The 21,721-nt window shown below is 40.0% G+C and overlaps 1 protein-coding gene across 10 annotated transcripts in view; it reads left to right on the top strand.

Moving 5' to 3' along the window:
- The first annotated feature begins 498 nt into the window (after window positions 1–498).
- Window positions 499–21,721, top strand: part of AGFG1 (ArfGAP with FG repeats 1) — a 37,844-nt gene continuing 16,621 nt past the window's right edge. For 3 of the 10 annotated variants that reach the window (XM_087739484.1, XM_087739478.1, XM_087739477.1), the window contains exons 1-4: window positions 500–793; window positions 10,078–10,171; window positions 20,617–20,732; window positions 21,280–21,442. In XM_087739484.1, the coding sequence (XP_087595610.1) occupies window positions 627–793; window positions 10,078–10,171; window positions 20,617–20,732; window positions 21,280–21,442 (540 nt within the window). In that variant the 5' untranslated portion in view covers window positions 500–626. Of the gene's footprint in view, window positions 794–1,452; window positions 1,472–10,077; window positions 10,172–20,616; window positions 20,733–21,279; window positions 21,443–21,721 lie in introns of those variants that run through there. The other 7 variants (XM_087739481.1, XM_087739479.1, XM_087739487.1 and 4 more) reach the window with 6 other exon arrangements.

Genomic DNA, 21,721 nt, shown 5'->3' with positions numbered 1-21,721 from the left:
GAGCACAGCGCGGGGGGCGGCCCCCTCCCCCCCGAGCGAAGGCGAACCGTACGTTTTATCGGGATTTTGTCGTTAGGATTCCCCACAGGCCTGCCCCCGCCCCCCCCGCGGCCTCCTCTCCGCCGCCGCCTCTCGCCCCGCCGGGTCACGCCAGGTGACAGGGTCCCGGCAGCGGCGCCTCCCCCGGGCCGGGGTCGCGGCGGGAGGGGAGTGCGTCCTCCCGCGCGAAAGGGGGCGCTGCCGCAACCCAGCGCTTTCGGCTCCGCCGCCGCCATCTCCTGCTCTGATCTCATAAAGGTGTCGCGCAGGTTCCGCCTGGGCTCGTCATTCAGCCGCCCCGGGCCTGGCGCCGCTGCCGGCCTCCTCCGCGCCGCGGCCCTCGGCCCGCCCCCTCCCGCCCGCCCTCTCTCTCTCGCGGTGCCGCCGGCCGGCGTGAGCGGCGACCGCGCTCCCGCCCCGGCCCATCGGCGGGCGCCGGTTGCCCTCCCCGCCCCTTCCTCCCCTTCCCCCCCCCCCCCCCCCCGCCCCGCCCCCCTCTCCCGCCGGCCGGGCCCCGGAGCGCCGCCGCCGTCGGGGTGTGAGCGGGGCCCGGCGTCGTGCCGGGCCGTCCCCTCGCCGGCGGGGCCATGGCCGCGAGCGCCAAGCGGAAGCAGGAGGAGAAGCACCTGAAGCTGCTGCGGGAGATGAGCAGCCTCCCGCCCAACCGCAAGTGCTTCGACTGCGACCAGCGCGGCCCCACCTACACCGACATGACGGTGGGCAGCTTCGTGTGCACCTCCTGCTCCGGCATCCTGTGAGTGCGGGCGGGGGGGCGCTCGGCTCCATCCCTCCAGCCGGCCCGGGAGGGGGTGGGCGGCCCCGCTGCCGGCGGGGTGACCTCCGCCCCTGGCTGGCCCCCGGGCTCGCTTCGCCGCCGGGAGACGGCTCTGCTGGGGCGGCGGCGGAGCGAGCCGCTACGCGGGGTGTAGCGCCTCGCCTGTGGTTGCGCTGCGCCGGCCCTTCCCCGCCGCGGGTTTGTCCTTCCGCCGGGCCGCTGGGCCGGCCACGTCGGAGGGGAGCAGGCGGGGGGCTGTCCCGGGGGAGGGCAGGCGAAGGCAGCCGGGAGGCTTTCCCGGGGGTCTTCGCTAGAAGTCCCCGTCGGAGCCCCCGGGGCGGGCGCTGGCCGTCGCTAGCCGGCCGTGCGTCTGCGGGGCCAGGCAGCGCGGCAGCCTTCGCGGCCGGCGGGCAGCAGCGGTCCGCGGCTCCTCCGGTGGCTGCTCCGGGGGAGGTGTTTCACGGCACGTAGGGAGGGCAAGCGTTGGCCTTCGCGGACGTGAAGGGGGGAGCGCCACCACCGCCCCCCTGGAAATCATTGAGGGTGTAGTTAATTAAACAAGTGTTTGGGGAATAGTTTTAGAAAGGGAAGGGGGCACATGGCTGAACAGTTCACTTTTGTGACAGTCTTGAAGACGTGGAGGAGACTAACCCTATGGTGAATACCGAGTTTAACGTTTAAAAAAAATCTTACTTTAATGTTAGGTTAAATCACCGGACTAGCCTGTTGTGTATCAAATTATGCTCAATAGTAGTTTGTAAGACAACTCTCTAGCTTGGAGGATAAACTCTAGCCTTAGTAATTTAATATACTTGATCAGAAAAGTAGTAGAAGGTTTTTTCTTACATCTGTTACTTCCTACAAACTATATATATAAACCTTAGAAAGGGATTGGCTCTGATAAAGTGGATTGCATTTTTCCTGTTCCTCATTCCTGCATAGGCCTCCCTGCTACTCCTCCTCCCTTTTCCACCCTTCCTCCTCTGTGATAGTGTGTGTGAAACTAAGAGCTGAGATCAGTCAGTTCTGAATTTCAGTTATATATACGTAGCTTGGGGGGGGACGGGACACGGACCCTACTGTCTTCAGTGTTACTGTTTCTGTAGCTAAATCTGTTTGCTTGTTTATGTCTCTGTGGCATTGTGCTTATGGAATGGAGCAGAATCAGAGAGTGGCCAAAGTAAGTAATAAATAGTATGTCGAAGTATAGAGATTTGTGTTTGTAAGGGTTTGAGTTCATAAAAGGCATTCAGGAGCCTGAACTAATTTCTGTCCCCTTACTAAGAAGGACTAAGTACCCCACACAGGCTTTCCAAGTAAGGTCTGGTGGTTTTGGAACAAAGTTGGTAATTATATTGAGATTCAAACCAAAGCAAACATGTTAGTTCTATGCTGAATTTACATGGAACAAGCTGCCTTTTATACTACTAGACAGCTAATTAGTCTTGGGGTTTTTTTTCCTTCTTACTTCTACTTTGTGTAGACTTTTGAACAGGCTTGACACAAATACAGAAAAAACATTCAGGTTGTGGAATTGAAAAGACGTTCTAGTTTTTGACATATACATGCTACTTAATCAGCCAGCTCTGGCCATTGTTTGCTCTGTTAGCAAACTTATTTGTGCTGGCATGTGAGACTATTTTAAGCTACTGCACAGAGCTTATTTTAATGATTGCACATGTTCTTACTGGTTAAACTGACAGCATGATAAAACTACTTCATGAGAATGTTTTCCTTTATTTTTCAGGCTTCTCGACCTTAATGGACAAATATATCATGAGTGCTGCTGAGATGTTTAGCATAGGTTCAGTAGGTTTTGTTCCTTTTATCTGTTGGCTGGGAGGTATGGCCTACTAAAGTCCATAGTCCAATTTACAGTAACCAAAAGGATGTACATGCAGTGAAACAGCTAGTAAGCAGGGGACAGCTGTCACTTGCTGTTAAGTTGGCCATCATTTGGATGTTAATATTCTTAAAGGAGGAAGACTTTTTCTGAAGGACAGTTCTTAATGTATTGGTATTCTAATAAAATGCAAATAGCTCTTTCATCCTAAATATGTAGTGTTTTTGTGTTGCTATAAAAAAAGAAACCACAAACAAGATTTTTGGTTGTTACAGCTAGTAACACCTACACTTAAAGCTAGAGTAAAGGACTGTTAAGAGGACTTGAAAGCTTTCTTCTGAAATAAATTTGGGCTTGTTCTTTCATGTTGACTTGGAAATGCTTTCATAAATTGTGTGTGCAAGATCATATGTATAGCCACTGGGATATTTTTGTTAGTGATGAGACTTAGTGTAGAGATAGGTCATGTCAGTTTCATAACTAGAAACTTATTTTTAACACTTCTATCAGAATAGTCCTTCATACAACTTATTTCCGAATGCTTTTCACTGTAGAATTCCACAGTGGAGGGAAATGACTTGGGAAGAAACCACAGAATGGCAAATAAGTGTAAATGTACTGCTGCTTCTGTAGTGCTTAATGGCTGCTTGCATTCTACCTCATAATACTTGCTTTACTGTAAGGCTTTAATAATCTTATTACTTCATCTTTGTATGCTACGTGAATAACTTGCATTGCTTCTTGTTTTAATTCATTTTTTCTAATCTGGTACAGGAATTATTCTTGGAGTAGAGTAGACCAGTTTTTTCAAGTATGAAGTGCCCAATGCAAGATTAAAATACTAGTACTTTAACAAGTCTCCTTCAGAAAGGTTGCTCAATTAATTAAAAGTGGTTGCTAACATTGGTATCGTGTTAGACAGGCATGTTGTTCTAGATACAGTTAACTCTAAACTTTTAAAATCTGAAGTCTAACTTGGTTTGTGGTTGTGTTTTTGTTTTTGTTTGTTTTTTTTTTTTTTTTCAAGTTTTCTGAAGTGTTTATTCATTGTCCTGGCAAGGACAGTCTGTTCAAACCCAAAACCTTCTTTCTGGATCCATCATTAATTTCTACTAATGATTCTATGTGTAGAAAGAGAGCAATGCTATTTATTACTAGATTTAGCTTTAAAAAACCTACCATTTTCTTAACTGCTTCCAAAAATAGTATTTCTAACTTGTTCAAGTAGTGCTAAAAACGATGAGAGAACTAGTGACTTTGTTAAAAAGATCTGTTTCTGACTTTAATGTTGAAGGTGAGTCTTGGCAAGTTAGAAGTATGAATAATGTAGAGGAGGTCCTTTTTTGTAATACCTAGATTTTAAGTTTTCTCATCAGATTGGGTTTACCCGAGCAAAAGTTTCACTGTGCAAAATGGTGCATGCAGGAGAAAGTTCATGGGTAGTGGCTTCCTTGTAAAATACCTCTGCTTGTCCCCTGTGTTTAAATTCTCTTCACGTGGAAAAAAAGCACACTAGCATCACACAAGCTGTGCCTAATTCAACTTTTTGGTGTTGGACAAGAATATAGGTTATGTAGAAATATACACACAATCTCTTATTCTCCAAGAGTGGGAGGAGATGCTTTAGAGGAGCAGTCTTCTCAGGTCAAGTATCATGGTAATACAAAACCAGAAGACTTTTCTCTTTATTGTAGCAAAACCGCATCTCTGGAAATGTTGGCAGAGAGATTCTTCTGGTTTGACAGAAGTCCTTTGGTTCAAAGGATTATGTTGGTAGCTATGTCTCGTGTTTCTGGATGCTGCCATGTGTCCTGCTGACAGTGACATCCTTCCCTTTGTCTTATCAACTGCCTCTTTGCCTTGCTTCTCAGCTGTCTGCGCACATCTTTGCTTTCAAGCACTTCTGTACCACTCCTGGTCAGCCTGCTTCTAGAATTAACATGTTTTTAAATTCTCAAATGGAAAGTATTCCTGTTTGACTAAGAGTCCACTTCCACAAGCTTTGTACTATAGAAATTTATTTAATCTTGACTTTTTTTTTTAACGTCTGCTGATGTGATACTTGGGACACTCCTTCTACCCTTTCCCTCACTGCTGCCCTCTTTACTCTCTCCCTTCCAACTTACTGAGGAAGTCTCTTGTTCAGAAGTTTGTACTTCTGACTTGTGTCAGGAAGGAGCAACAAAGAATGTTTAGAACAGAGTCTTTGCAATGGTGGTGAATTATTGTCCCTTTCCCCAAAAAGTTTTGCAGAAATTAAAATGGTCTAAACAAACAGTGTTAGAGCGAAGGTGATTCTGGCTGTGTTGGCATGACTTACCAGTCCTTTTTTTCCTTTGGAGCGTGTTTGGAAAATGGCTCCGTATCTTATGTGTGTATAAATATATATGTATTTTTTTAAGGGTATTTCCTATATTACTATATTTCTTGTTTTCCGTGTCATGGCTAGAGAGCAAAGGAAATGTCTATACCACAGTGAATACTGTGCAGTTCAGAAAGGATTTTTTTTTTTTTTTAAGAAAAAAGTTAAATTAGCCTTGACTGTGCTTCTGAATGTGTATGTGAGCCTTTTGCTGTTAAAAATAAATGAGCTTGTGAGATGGTGGAGGGTCTCCAGGGAGGTCTACAAGTATCAGTAATGGCTAGTACTGCTTATATTCTCTTTTGCTAATAACAACAGCATAGAAATAATAACGAATGCTGTGACATTGGGTTTTCTAAAGCTTGTTTTCCAGACACCTGGGGATGTAGAGTACTCTATGATGGACTGGCATTTGACTTGCCTCATTAACTTCCTGATTCTTAAGGGGATCAGATTTTGCTGGCTTAGACTTGAGATCACGTTAGAATCTGATATAGGGGGACATTAGTCATGTTGAGTAGCCATCTGCCCACCATTCCTCTCATGGAAGTGACCCTCTATCCCAGCAGAGCCCAACTCTTTTTAAGTTTTTTGTCTGTCCCCCCCGCTTCCCAGCACTGGCCTTTGTAGACAACTTGGCTGATGTTTGTTTGAGATGAATGCAGGAATGGCTGCTCTGCCAACAATCACAAGTTCAACCATAATTTGCTACTAAATTATGGTAGTAACAAATGTTCAGCGCTTGTTGACAGCGTTTTGAATGTTTAATGTTTCAATTGCCAGACTTCGGAATCTTGTGTCAGTGGCTTTAAAGCTTCCTTTGTTTGCGAGAGCACCAGTTCTAACAATGCTCTCTGAAGAATGGAGATCTCATGTTCTGCTCGTTTTCTGTAGCTGCCCCTATGATAGGCTGTGTCACTAGAAGCTTGGACTGATTCAGTGGAGGGTCAGTGGAGGATGGTCTCATAGCTGGAAGTTCTGGTCACAGTGCTGTTCCACAGAAATAACCATTGCTGAGCATGAAGAAGTTGGCAGTGATGAGTGGGATCGATGTGTGGGATGTTCTAGCTGTGGTGTGCTGGATAAGTGCAGATGGCAGAATAGTCGTACTCGGTCATCTTTCCCAAGGGCCTCTTAGGAGATAGCTGTGATCTGGATTAAGGGCTGAGGTAGTTGGTTGCTGTTGACAGGTGGTTGCTGTCTTCTTCAGGAACCCTGTAGTAGAGAAAAGAGTAACTGGTACCGCTGCACAGGTACAGGTTGCAAATATTTGTTCGGGGTCAATTTAAATTTAGACATTATTAATTTGGGCTAAGGGACTATAATCCATTTTGCCTCCTGTTAAATAGGGAATGCTGTAAAGCATTAGAACTGTGCAAAACACTTGTCAAATACGTGGAAGGAAACAAAGCGAGTGGTAGATACATTTTTCCTATAAAAAAAGGTTTGTTAATTCCTCATAGGGGATAATTGCGCTTGGCTGCCTACCAGTAAGCTTCCCCCATATGTAGATGAGTTGTTTGTGAATCATTTGGGTCATCAAGTAATCTCTGTAGGTAAGGAAGGGTATAAAATATATTAGGATTTTGAAGTAAGAGTACCTTTAGCACTTAGGCTTCGTTCTCGAGTTCTGCTTCATAAATTCCACAACTGCTCTGTTTTAGGGAGATTCTAGTCAGTTCATGGGTATAATGTTACTGAAAGTGGCTCATGCTAGTTAAAAGCATTAAAAAAATAGGGGTTTAGCTGTTCTAATGGTAGAATCGAAGTAATTTGTCTAAGGAACACAATGCAAGTGTTTTGGGTTGTGTTTGTATGCTGTATAATGCAGCCTCTTGTCTTGAATTCCTTGTTCCAGTCTGACTTCTTACACTGCTTTAGCATAAGAGGAGGCTTTTTATAGGCTTCCCCCCACCCCTTGCCATGTTAAATAAACCTAAAAATGACTTCTATGGATAGTACTGCAGCTTGATAGTTAACTTTGCATTTATGGCTATTGAAGTTATGTTCAGGATTTCCAATCTTCCTGGACCACCGATGTGTCGGCATGCTCTCTTCCATAATGCAAGACATCTGACATTCTGTGTTGTGATCTGACCTTTAGGAGTGGGCCGTGTCTTTCTCCTTTAGCAGGAGGGTGTGAAAGAAATAAGAATTCATCTTATCCCACATCATGGATATAATGTGCAAATTGGGGAAGTTTATAACCTGAACCTTAAAACTCTAGAGCAGTCCTCATTGGAGAGAGAAGCATGTAAGAAGCCTCTAGCCTAGGCTAAACAAAATCTAATCTGTGCTTTAAGGACACTTAATATTGCTGCTTAACAGAACTGAAGATACATGTTTGATGTAAATGCTTTGAAGAGCCCTAGTAGATCAGTGTAGAGCAGGTACTGCTTAAATAACTTGTGCAGTGCCTTTAAATTGCAAACACAAGTACTACTTAAACTGTACTTACTGTAAAAATTAATTTCCAGCAGAAGATAGTGTGAAAGTTTAGATATACTACCTGTGCTGAAAAACATGTGAATGTGTTAGTGAATAACCCTAGCTTTTAAAATAGTCATTAAATAGTTTACAAGTATCTAACTGTGCATCTTTCTTAATTAATAGGAGGAGAGTAAATTGAACAGACTAAGGCAGACAGAACCACTTTTTCACAAAAAAAAAATTAAAAAAAAAACCTTTTTACTGTAAACGCAAGGGGCAGTGATTGTCATAAAATATTTTATGGAGCATATTTATGTGAAATGCCAGGTGGATGCCAACTTTGTTTCTATGCTGTCACTTAATATGCGCTTCTACAGTGTTGCTTAGTGAAATGTAACTACTCGCATGCACAGACCAAGGAGGTGTTTGTAAAAATCCCCAAACCAAACTCGAGCAACCAGACTTAATACTAGCAACAGCTCTGAAACAATGAATTTTAACTGCTTAGAACTCTTACATTTTTTTTTTTGAAGTTGCATCATCTTAAAATGAGTATTTACTTCAAAAAAAAATCTTAGATAATAACATTTGTTTATTTGTCATGTAGCTGTGGATTTGATTTACAACTAGAGGAAAGATGTTAAATTGTTAATTTCAATTTACCGTGGAATTTAAACATTTTGTGACAAGAAATTAATTTGCTGATGGTTGAGTTGAATAAACTATCTTGAAACCTCTCTCACTAATCTTAATAAAACTTCTGCCTTCTTGTTGAGGTGCTGAACCATGGAGTCTAATTTTAGATGCTCAGATTTGAAAAATTTGCTTAAGCAAATAGCATTCTGTAAAATTAATTCTCATATGCCAGTAGGTTTGTATATGACTTCTGTTTTTAAGGTACTCTTAAGTTCATTGCATTTGTTGGCAAAATAAAATTCATTGTTTATTGTTATCCAGGTGTTTCAAACAGTGTCTTAAATCTGTTTTTTAATGAAACTTAGGCTAAAATGTTACTGCTTAGAGTTCTAATTGGTATCCAACTTTTAACTAAAAATGTGGAAATTTTTTAAACACAGGATCAGAATTGTCTTCTTACAGGTACAGGGTGAACTTACATGTCAAGGTGAATTTGCAAGCTAAATGCACAATTTTTTTTCCACATTATACCTACTCAGAAACTCAAAGTATTGAAAATATTCTTTAAAAATTGAGTAGAAAGTGTTAATATTTGGAACATCAGATTTGTTGTTTGCTGTTTTGATGGATAACAATTTAATTTATAGTGTTCTTGGAGTAATCACTACTAGTAGTCTTAAATCGGGTGTCAGTGATTTTTTTTTTATTCCTAAAAGCAGTCTGAACGAAATTTATAATTAAAGCGAAGTAACAAATGTAAACAATAAAGCTAACTCTTAGAATCAGTTGATTTGTCAGCAATTTGTTAGCCCCATATTACATCCCTGGAAAGTTTCCCCCAACTTACTTTCTGGAAACTTTCTTCTGATTATACATAACCACAGAATTTTGTGTTCTTTGATATCTTATAGTTAATGTATATTCATTTTTTTTTTTAAGACGGTATCACAAAAATCCAGGCCTGATTAACTTGAGTGTTAAACTAACCCTATTGTATTGCCTGAGTTAGTGTCTGGCATATGTGGGATGTAATGTTCTTGTTTCCATTGAGCAAAAGACAGCTTTTATTTTAATTGTAAGTATTTGTGGGCAAAAGCAGTAGTTAGCATGTATTTAAAGAAAGAGCTTGAAAAGAAAGAAAGCTTTTTCTTATACTGGCACTGTTGCTCAGCAGGATTTTTCTCTATGCTTGCAGGTTTTGACTGAACTGGGTTTGACAATGTCAGGTTTTGGCAGCACAAGTGACTTGAGTTTCTGTTAGCTTTGCTGCAGCAGTCTGTGGCGTGGATGTGAGAATGGTGCCAATCTTAAGGCAGAGCTGCTGAAGTTTTGAGCTATTGCATTAGTAATGATATCTCTCATTTGAGAGCACAATAAAACCATTGTCTTTTTGCTTTTGTTGCTGTTGCTTGTGTAATGTTCAGGAGGAAGAAGACAGACCTGCGGATGGAGGGGCAAAAAGTAAACTAGAAAAAGATGCTGGGAGGAAACAGGAAATATAGCTTAAAGCAAGACAAAAAGAATCTGAGCTGGGGAGTTTAGCTTGAAGAAGTCTAGTTGTTTGGCAGAAGTTAGAATAGGTCGAAGTTAGAGAGGGGTTGGAGGGAAAGAAAACTGCAACAGAGGGGCCCAAGATTGAGAGATGAAGGGTAGAGGCAAGGGTGAACAAGTTTGGGGAAGCCATTTAGGATTTAAAAAAAAGTCTAATTATGTTTTCATAAATTTGCATAGGAAGGGTCAGAGGGAGTTTGCATGTGCAGTTATACACATTGGTCTCCCCTAAAGCTCAATTATTTGGCTTTGCATGCTGAATCTTATTTTGAGATGAGTTTACACAGCCTTAAGTTGTATGGCAGTACCAAAATGAGTGCGTTTTACAGAGATGGCTCCTGAATTTAAAACTGACTGACTTCTGGTTGTAATGTTAAAAATGACTGTATGATGACAGATTTCCTGAATACTGACTAAATACTTCTTGCTTCTTCTTTCTAGACGGGGCTTGAATCCACCCCACAGAGTGAAGTCAATTTCAATGACTACTTTCACACAACAGGAAATAGAATTTCTGCAGAAACATGGAAATGAAGTAAGTATTACTTGGAGAATATCAAGTGGGTTTGGCACTTTAATATTAAACTTCAAAACACTACTTAAGGAAAACCTTTTTTTTGTAGCAAAAAGTAGACAGAAGTCTTTTGAAGCCAACATCATCTGAAGTGATGCTTTTAAATAGCTTGTTTCACTTAGGTAGCTAATCATTATAATGTTATTGTCCAACCCAGACAATCTAGATTCATATGATCAATGTTTCTGAACGGGGTTTTCCGTTGCTTTTGTGTAAGGCAATATGCATCTGTCTTTTTTTTTTTTTTTTTTTTTCCTGCAAGCTCAGACCTTGAGACTGACTGCGACAGTGTTTCCTGAAAGAGCGTACCATGGCAAAAATAAATTTGTTGCTTGTAGCTGTATTTCTTAAGAGTAGGTGTCAGAAAGTCTTCTAGAGTAGGTTCAATAGCCCTTTTCTTTAATGAAAGTATATCAATGTTGAAGGCTCTTGAAGAGAGGAACGAAAGGGAGAATCTTTTTCCTCTAAGGATTGTTATCTAGTAAGTGTTTATATGTTTAGAGTGACTTGGGGCAGCTTTGAAGACAAAATGTTCTAGTGTACTGTCTTTTTGTTCTTTTTAATAGATGAAAGCTAAATCTGAGGTAAATGTTGGATTGGCTCTGTGGGGACACATGGAGCATGTAAACCCTGGATGTCGCTATTGCTGTTTTCCATTTGAGGATGAAATTTGTATTTTAATACCATACTGTAGCATTGAGGATTTTAGAGGCAGCTTTTGCTCCTGTTCTGAATTAGAAAAAGTTCTATTTTGCTTTGATTGGATCAGTATTCTGTTTTAGTAGAACTATTGATTGTAGGCTACAGAGTCTTATCAACATGTTCTTGTGAACCTTTGTGGGGATAAATCCCATCATTAGCTAAAATGCTGATGCTTAACTTTCTTAAACTTGGCCCATTCATAACTGGCAGGTTGAAGAATGAAAATAGAAGTAGCAATTTCTTTTTCTGTCCTGGAAAATGTATTATTTGCTGAAATGACTGTTAGTGGATGATTGCTCTAGACAGAGCTCAAACAAGGTCGAAACTCTTCCAGACATTATAAAATACACTTAATGGCTTTGACTAGTGGGTTTTTTTATAGTTTTGACATGTTAAAGCTGTATAACATTATACATATATGTACATACAGATATATATATGTATAGCATATTGCTGACTTTTTGCATAGGGAGAATAATAATGAATCTTTTGTGCATTCAGATATAGTATGTTGGAGTCTCTTTCTGTAAGATTAGATTGTAAACTCCAGCTTTGCTTTAAGCTTCACAAGTGTAAAGGAAAGCATGTGTCCCTTTCTCCTTCCCCACATCTGCTTTAATTTGTTTTTCACTGAATCTGCAATGGCTAGTGAATGCTATCAGTTTCATTTTTCACTGATCTGAAACCTTAAGTGATCACTACTCAGTTGATTAGTGTAGTTGTCCTTCTCATTATAGACCTGACTAGTCTGCCGATCGTAATGATTTAGTTGATACATAATTTATTATTGACATAAAAAAAGTTCACGGATCTCTACGGTGCTATACTATGTTTCAAAAGCAGGGGTCTTTGTGTTTGTAGTACTTACTCCTCTAATTAAAGTATTGCAATGATTTCAATGAGCTACCTCATAAATGAAGATGTCCTCCTGAGTTTAGTTTTGGGTTGTTGGATAGCAGTCCATTGCCTTAATTCTAAAGTAACACTGAGTAGCTATTTGTAACTGTAGACAGTTAGACAGTAGATTTAACAGGTGCTCAAATACTGAACAGAAGTGATATTGTTTTAAACACTGTTAGATGTTTAAAACTTCATTAAACATGTTTTCACTTTGTCATGCTGTATGTTGCAGTAGTTAAATAAGCATTTTGCTTTCTCTTGTTGGTATTGGACTTTGGAATACTCACCTGCAGATAAGATAAAGTATTGGGCAGATGAAGTTCAGCTGACCTCACAAAAACCTTCTTTGCTTAGCTTACTCTTCAGCATACGTGGCTCTTGTGTATATATCAAGAAATGAAATTTTCTAGGATAAACTTGTTCAAACATGGAACTGTCCAGCATTTTAGAATGTAGACATGTGAAACAAAGTACAGTCGCTGAATGGTTTAGATGTTGTAATGTTCAGTTGTTTTAGTTCTGCAGCTATATACAGAAGAAAAAACTCAACTTTTTGCAATCTACTATGTTTAACTTCCATTTTTCTGTAGTGTGCAAAATGTTTTCATTCCTACTTTGCCCTCCCAGCCTTTCTCCAACATGCCCAAGGCCTCTGTGGTAGGCTTTCTTGCTTCCATATGAGTAGATCATGGTGTACAATAGGAAACTAATTCTGAATAGAAAGGAAAATAGCAAGAAAGCTTCCCTGAGATACAGTAGTTATTAAGGTGGTGAGTTGTTCTCAGAGGAAGTAGTTTTCCACTCTCCTTCAAGGAGTATAATGTCAATGTATTGTATGAGGTTGAAGTTCTTTAAAAAAAAAAAAAAATCCTAATCTCTGAAATAGTAACTTTTCCCCGGTTGTCACAAATTGCCATCTTTGTGGCACACATGGGTAAGCGACTGCTTTGGAAAAGATTATTCAGAGCAGCTTCTCTTCAGGTGTGAGACACCATCTCCTTCCCTGTATATCCACCTCCAAGGGATGTCTTTCTGGCACAGCTAACTTCAACTTTTTTTCAGATGAGTCTTTACTGCTTCAAATACAGATTTAGATCTTCTTACTGTGCTAGAAGACATCTGTATTTTGGTGTTGCTTACTCATCTGCAGGTATAAACAGATGTCCAGACTCTCGTTTTGCTAATGTTGGGGTTAGCTCACTTTTGCAGCAAGAGTGGAGACATCTTCAAGTTGATATTCCTCAAGTCCCTTCTGAAGTCCTCTTGAAGGATAAAGGCAATTCTGACTCACTGGGTAGGATTTTCCCCTTCCTCATTCTCTTCATGAAGAGCAGTGTGAGGTATTTTCACACTGCATTTTCATGTTAGGAATAATGAGGAGAGAGTGGTATGGAGATGGTTCTATTTGAATGCTCATAATCAAATGATGCTAACATTGATTAGGCCTCTGATTCAGTAGTGCAATGATAGTAGAAAGTGAACTCGTGGCAGAAAGTGGAGGTGGTACTCATCTCATGTTGCCATTATAGCTGTGAGTATTCAGAAGCTTTCCCCTGAAGCTGAAAAATAGTATTACAAGGCAGACCAGTTACATAGTTAATTTTTCTACTACACTTTCAAAAAGTGCCATATATTTTATAACATTCCCAAATAGCCTATTCTAATATGCATATGGTGGAAGAAAATGATTTGGATGATCTTGTGTTTGGAAAACGTGTTCATCTGGGGGCAAAGATCATGTTTACCTGAGTTAACGAGTAGAATGCTTTGTGGGTATGCTCAACTGCTTGGGATTAGCTTATCAGTGCTTAATTTTAGTTTTGTGCCAGTCTTCCTGACTCTTGGTAGCACTTGCACAAGTGTTTCTTACCAGTTTCCCATACTCTAGATTCCCGGAGAACCTACAGTTGCAGAACTAGTAGTGGTATGGGGCTGGTTCAGAGCTGGTGTTTGGCCTGACCAAAATGCTTTCCTAGAATCTCCTTTACTGTGGAATGTGGCCTAGAAACCCTGGAGTGGAAAGAGCAGTACTAAGCTGGAGCTGATGAGTCCTGACAGCATGAGCTGCGCAGTCAGGTGTCCTTGTAGTACATCCCTGGTTCTGCTAATACGATATAGAGATACATGAGCTGATTGTGTGTAGAACAATGTCTTTGTTAGTAGGATTTACTAGCTTGGGACTCTGTGCTTATGAAAGCAGCTATAGCTTCTGGACCCAAACTGGCTTTGAAAGGAGTATACTGGCAGTATAAAATTCTTTTAACCTACAGAGATTAATGAATAATATTGACATCAGAAGTGCTGAATTACTAAACAAAGCTATAACTTGCTTACATAAGGGAACTGTTTCCAAATCTTTCTTCCTGTGGTGAGTGTTATGTTTTGGAACATAGTTTTGTTGTGTGGTAATCTGTAGTTCTTTGCACTGTCGGCGTTATGTTTGGTGCATAACTGAGGATATTTTATTGGGGGGGAGGGGGAGAAAAAGAAATCTAACTTCGCATTTACCAGACTCTTGAAAGGTAATATCTCATTAGAGCCTTTTAAACTAGACTGACATGTGTAATCTTCCTATGCAATGGCATGTCTGGGTCTAAACAAGAAGTGCTCTATTGCTGTAGGTCTAGTAGTGTGCTTTTCTAGTTGAAGTGCAGCTTCTACCAGCAGAAGTACTTGTCCTATTATCGCTTTTCCTTGCCATGCTGCCTTCACTGCATAGAAGACAAGGCGGCTTCATAAGCAAAAACTTAATTTTGCTGGCCTAACTGAATTTTTATTATTCCTAGCTAGCACAACTGTGCTAACAGGAGTTTCTAAAATGTGGTGGCTCGATGTGTTGTGTAAGCAGAAGGCCTTTGTCTCTCCCATATCCGCCTTCCCACACACACTGGAGATCTGTATCAGTGAAATAGTTATGACATGGTAAAGTGTTGTTTGGTAGTTGAAATATGTAGCACTGGAATAGAAATTAGTGAAATCTCAGATTGTCTCAGGCTTTCTGCAAAATTTGATGGATACTGCCAAGTTGTGTTTTTTTTTTCCTTTATTAGCAGTTTTTTAGTGTGCCTGTCCCTCCCCACCTTCCCAACTCTGTAAAAACACACACACATGCACACAAAAAAAAACCCCAAACCAAATATGACAACAAACCTAGAAGCAAAACCAAAAGCTAAACATTTGTGGAAAACAGGTACATTTGTGTTCCTCTTAGCCTTTGAGCCCTGCCTGGAACTCCTGAAAGCATGAAATGTTACTATGAGGCTGGGCTTTAAAATAGAAGCCTTTCTGGTCAACTTTGTTCTGTGGAGTACCAGATGTGCAATGAATGGGATGAGTTCTTTGTTCCTTTGCGTTAAAGCTCAAACCAAGGGTAATTACGCAAACTGTAGGACTACAAATGTAAATAGTGTATGGAAAACAAGATAGGTAAATGCAGGATAAAACAGGAAAAACAGTTTCTCCCTCAAACAGAATAGCTGTTGAGTGCAGATTCAGAGAAACCAATGGTGTGAAGAGAAATACAGGTAAAGACTTTATAATAACATACAATATGCACTTGGCCCAATTTCTCCTTTCAAAGATACATCTAAGTTAGGGCAACTCTCTGCCTTGCTACCTCCTGGGTTTTTATTTAGGTCAGGGTGAGTAGGTTGAAGCTGGTTGTGATTCTCTTTCCCTCTTTGCTTCACACTGTACTTACTGATCTAATTCTGAACTTCCCAGTATCTAGTTACCAAATGTCTAGTGACGTCCCTTGCAGGATTGGAGCTCATTGGCACAGAACAGGTACTGTTCTTCCCAAACCAATTGTAAAAGGATTCTCATGAACTTTTAAATTTGATGAAGATAACTGCTGAATCTTGTTTTCTACTTACTGTTACCTGACAAGATAAAACTTTGCTTTGTCTTGTTACTTTGCAGATCCCACAATGTAGTAGAGGCAGGCAAAACTTCAAAGTCTTGCTTCTGTCAACCCTTCAACAAAAGTAGACTTTCAAATGCTGTGTACGCTTAATCGTTCTGACTTCAATGCTGTCTTTTTTTTCTTCTTGCTGCATTGGTGAACCAGTGGGACATGGACTAATTATACTTTTCAGGGACAGTGGACAATGATTATGGATTGTTGGATATGTTCCACTGTTTCTAGGGGCTTCCACATAACTTGAATGTTTACTCTTTGCTCCAGCTTGCCAGGCTCTTCTCCTTGAAGCACAGCGTTTTGTTTCATAGAGCTTTGGTTATCAAAAGGAGGAGTATAGCAAGGCTTTTGGTGAATGAACAGAGCTTTTGACCAGAGGCTTATTAGTGCTGCTGTTGCAAAAAGAACAATCTTAATATTAAATGGCTGAACCAGAGTATCCCCAAGAAGATGGTATGACGTAGAAGGATTTCCGAATTCTATAGAATTTTTAGGCCCAGTACCTTAATAGTAGTATTGTGTAACTTTGTGGTGAGTTGGGATGCTTCTTCATGTATTATCTGAAAAAGCAAAGGAATGAGTAATTCTGTTAAAATGAAGCTTAAAATGTATCATGAAACTTGGGCAGTACCATTTTCTGAATCAGCTCTGCAAGTCTGATCTATGTATGGAGTAGGTAGAGTAGAGAGGTGTTTTGAAATACGTGCTCTTTGGCATATCAAGTCCAAATTTCTCAAAGCATACATTGTTCTGAATTTTTGCTTCTTTTGAAAATTACTTCCTTGGGTTTTTTTTCCCCTCTAATAGTAAATTTGTACTAGAAAACTAAGAAGAAAACTTTGTGTTTAGTACAGCGACTGGTCGCTTAAAGCTTGGTTTTGTGCAGATTTATATGCCCTTTACTGCCTTTTTGCACTTCTTTTCCCCGTGTCCTGCAAGTAATGGCTGTGCAAGAGTCAGCACATGCTGTGAATAACTGTGTGCTAATTAGTTCCAGTGTCCTGCATAGGCAGCTGTCAGGCTAGACAGAACATAGAACTGAAGCTTATGTTAAAGTATTGGCAATTAAAGTTGCCAATCTGACTTTTCTACATTTCCACTATTTTTTTTTTGTTACAATTAATCTTTTAGTATCTCAAGTGCTGTCAAATTCAGATAGTGGGTTTAAAAGCTGTGATTAGTGAGGAATAATCAGGATACTAAAGACATAAATGCTGAGTGATCATTCCACACTGTAACTCAACAGCAAGATCTATGGCGTAAATTTCCTTGATCTTTATCATAAGAGTGACTTTTAAATAGCTTTGAAATAAAAAATGTGGTGGCCTGATCAGTAAAAATATTCACATTTCTCACAGCAAACTTTTCTTTGCACAAGATTCAGTACTGTTAGTGACTTTTAAGACTATGGAAAGAACTGTTTCAAAAACCAATTGTATGATGATGTGAGTTCTGTCTCTGACAATATTTTTTAATTTCCAATTTTGATTTTATCCTATAGTATTGCACAGCACACTACCATTTTCTTTTTTGTAGATAACTGAAAATTGTGTATTATGGCTTGCTTGAAGCTTAATCAATGCAGTATTGTGGATCCCTGTCAAGTCAGATGATAGTAACAAAAGTATAGCTAGAAAGAACATACAGGTCACCAGCAAACAAGGAAAGACAACGGGCCTTTTATTGTGTTCTGAATGCTTGCTTGCAGTGGCTGCTGATGTTCAAAGCATTGTGTTGTACTTCATACAGAAATAGACAAAACTGTGCCTTTTAACTTTCTTGTGTGATATTAAAGCTTTAAAATTTGGCTTTCTAAAGGACTTGTCTATATTTAAGACTTCTAAGAAATTGTACTTTCTCTGAGAACTCTTTAGGTAAAGAAACTTACGTGAGATTTAATTTGCATTTCTGGTGTGGTAAAGTAAATGTTTTAACCTGTGTTTGTATAGCTACTGCTGTCAAACTCTGTTAAAATGAGAACTTCTTGCTGAAGCATGTGCGACTAAGTCTAGGTTCTTTTGCTTGGTGGTTGTGTGTTGCCCATTAGTAATACTGTTCTTTCTGCTACCTCTAACAGAGAACCAATAAAGAGTGCCTGGCAGGTTTAATTAAATAAGTTATAATAGTGACTTAAGGCATATTTCAGTTGTTAATGCTTTTGTGTTAAGTATTTAGAAGAAATTAGTTGCTTCAGGAAACGCTTTTGGAACCCTGCTTTCTGAAGGTTTGCAAAAATTGCAATGCAAGAATTGACCCCTTTAAGAAGCTTGCACCATTTTAAACCAACAATGTGTTTGGACAGCACAGTCCTCCGCACACATGTTTCCATATTCATAGAACTGTTGTCTACTATAGCTGCATAGCTGGTAAATGATCCAAAGTCACATGGGATCTTGTTTTCTGATTCGTCCTAGAAATTGCCTGGAGTGATCAGGAAGGGTTGAGACTATTTGACATGGAGCTTTGTTTTGTTTGGGTGTTGCCCCCCCCCCCCCCCCCCCCGAATGCTTGTGCACTTCAGGGTGAAGAAGAAGCAGAAAACTGGGAGGGAGAAGGGTGAAAAACTGGATTGTGGCTTGACTGTTGCTGTGAGTTGATCTGAGTACAGGTTTCAGTGGTACTAGTGACATGGTAATTGTGATGAGTTTCTTTGATCTGACTTGTTTTGGGTGGTAGGACTGGAAGGGGGAGTAATTTAATGGCCTGATATGGGTGGGGAAGAGGACCTCCTCTTTCATTCAGTAGCACATCTTAGGCTGGATGCAAACTGATCATCATGGTACAGCCCTGAGTGTTACTCTGGTAGGTGCGGGATCAAGTAGGGGCTGTTCTAACACTTGTCTTTCTGTTCCTCTGAAGTTAGGCACAACTTTTTCATTTCTTCAGTGTTTCCTGATGTTCATCCCAATACTGAAGTTGCGGTGGGGAGGGCAGGGTGGAATGGGACTATGTAGATTCGGACACCACCAACTCCTGCTTCCAGGTGTTCTGTAACCTAGCCATAAACAGGACTTCTCTTCTTCCTAGAAATCATATGACTACTATTTGGTACAGTTATACTCACAAATCTAAGCATAGAAATACTACTGCTGGCCCACATCAGACTATCCACTGCAGATATTTAAAGCTATACCCATAAAATGTTCTGACTTTACTCTTGCTGACAAAATTTATAGTGCTAACGTGAAAGATTGCTGCTATTAAAATAGCACTTCATGCTATTGGCTATTATTTTAGAACAGACTTGTGATTTTTTTTTTTTTTACTAAGTTTATATCTTCTAACTTTGTATGAAGAACCATTAAATACCTTCAGTTTCATTTCATCTACTACCATACTGCAAATAATGACTGTTTAAATTTGCAAACTCAAATCAATGCATTGAACTTAACCCTTTTGTGGAGTACAACTCCTGAATGAATGCTGAATAGCTGAGTTTATTTGAAGTAGGAACTACTGATCTTATTTTTAGATGAGTATTTAAATCACTAATTTAGAGCTATCCTTTGATCATTAGATCTGTTTCCCATTGTTGTTGTTTATCTCTATCCAGTAGATGACAATAAGGACTGTGGAGTGTTGGACATGCAAGCAGGCTATATAAAATTGAGACATCAAGTATGAAATACATACTTACGCTGTCTGTCTAATCTTGAGCAAGCTTTGAAATGACCTATAAGATTTATCACATTTGACAACTAGCATTCCTGAAGATGCTAAGTTGCTACAATTTTGGTGAAGTTAGCTGGCTGTGTAAAGAAGAAAACGTCTCTGGGGAAGATGAGGTAGTGGAAGTATCACAGCTTCTTCCTTGATTTGACAACTGTCAGGGCAATCGGTTTGTGCCGCTCTTGCTTGTCAGAGCATGTGCTTCCTCAGAAGGTCGTGGGGACAATGCTGAAAACCTGACACTATTGCAGGGATAGACGGCAACATTTGTAGGGGGCATGTAAGAGGGATGGTCAGGACTATTTTGGAAAGGGTGTGTGAAGAAAGAGTATGCGTCATAAAAACAAAGCTTTTTTGACTCCACTTCTCTGGAAGAAACTTGTTCTAAAATGGCAGAGTCTGTTTTTAGAGGGTAGCTAATGTTTGGTATATCATTTGGGTGCATATTCAGGTTATTTGCAGAGTAGTCTTAAGTGCCTAAAGAAAACATTTTAAGTGTGACAACTCCAGTGTCTTGTTTAGTTTTGAGAACAGTCACCTTTTCTCTTGTTTTGGTCAGGAATTGAAGCTGAACATGCTGAGAATTTTGCAATTGCTTCAACTTTTGCACACTCACAACTAAAATTAGAAAACTAAAGCAGAGCAATAGTACTTTTCCACCTTCTCTCATACCCTCCCTCAAATTAAACGTATAGGATACCATAGAAACTGCGTCATGGTAAGAAAGGCTGTTTAAAATAAAAGTTTCTATGGTCAAATAGTAATTAAAAGTATAAACACTAAACCTCAGATCCTTTAAAAGCTACCATCTGGGGCTTATGGCGTATGGAATCTGTTGAAACAGTTTAAACCCTGAAGTACAGGTATGGGAATGTGTAGAATTAGGTGAAGGAGAAGAGTCTTAAAGATCACAAGTAGAAATCAGGTGCTTTGCCCCTTCATAAGTACATACTACAAATACTTTGTAAAAGCAGTGTTTGGTGAAATTGGATGCTAAGATTTGCTTGCCCTGCTGTGACAGATGGTCTTTCAACATTAAGTATTTAGACCAGTACATGGTGCACCAGTCAGTTGTTAAAGCAGCTCAGTCTGGAACGAAAAATGTGCAGCCACACACTTTTTAATGGTTTGATGTATTAACAATTGTAAACTTAAATAGGTTTTGAATTAAGATATTTTCTCTGATTAATCTGTGGTATGTTTCTTTTTTTATAAGGTGTGCAAACAGATTTGGCTAGGCCTATTTGATGATAGATCATCAGCAATTCCAGACTTCAGGGATCCACAGAAAGTAAAGGAATTTCTACAGGAAAAATATGAAAAGAAAAGATGGTAAGATAGCTTTACAATTATAAAGATTGCCTCTATGAGGAGAAGTGAAGATGGACCGTTATCCTCATATTCTCGAGTGTGCTTTCCTTCTTGTGTGCTCTTTGGACTAGATTGCACAGTTCTGTAAAGTAAAATGATTTCTGGACTTTATTCAGAGCTCCTACAGGAAACAGAGAAGACAAACTATTTAAAGAAGTTTCTCAATGTGTAGTTCATATTGATGAAACAGAAATGGCTTAAGGGGATGTCAACAACAGTGTAAAGTAAGGGTTTTGCAGGCTTTTATTAGGAGGTGGAAGACGTGTGGTTTCTATTAAATAAGTGCTATAAAATATTGATGACTTGGAATTCCAGTCCATTTTTTAAAAAAATATCTGGCATATTTAAATAATGCCTGTTTTGCAAACTACTGGTAGAATTTGTTACAGGGTCAGTGGTTAAAATAGCAAAGCTGGGATCTACCAGTTCTCACACTTGAGTTTTATGAATGTTGAGCAGAAGTTTTCATGTTAAGCTTGTAAAAAACATTGCTCTTTTTTGAATGTAGGTATGTTCCTCCGGAGCAGGCAAAGGTGGTGGCATCAGTCCATGCATCCATATCGGGGTCTTCTGCTAGTAGTACAAGCAGCACACCTGAGGTGAAGCCACTCAAATCCCTCTTGGGAGAAGCTGCACCCACACTGCACTTAAACAAGGGCACACCTAGCCAAGTGAGTAATGACAGAGCTGAAGAGCACAGAGGAAAAGTACTGCTGAACAGTTCTTTTTTTAGTGGCACAAGAATAATATGATCACTAAAGACAACTTTATTTTATGTATTGAAGTATACAGGTGTTTGCAGATCAGGTTCTAAATTAAGCTTGTTTCTATTGACCAAATTAATTTTTTGTAATGGTTATTTTCAGTAAGCAGAATTTTCCAGTGTGATTGACAAGTTAATTCTGATTATCTTTTGCTTAAATATCTCTAAAGTTTGAACCTAATGTGAT

Source organism: Nipponia nippon, unplaced genomic scaffold (genome assembly GCF_047370975.1).
Source record: "Nipponia nippon isolate SJK-2023a ecotype South Korea unplaced genomic scaffold, ASM4737097v1 scaffold_7, whole genome shotgun sequence".
Classification (NCBI taxonomy): Eukaryota; Metazoa; Chordata; class Aves; order Pelecaniformes; family Threskiornithidae; genus Nipponia; species Nipponia nippon.
This window is presented reverse-complemented; position numbering and strand designations above follow the sequence as displayed.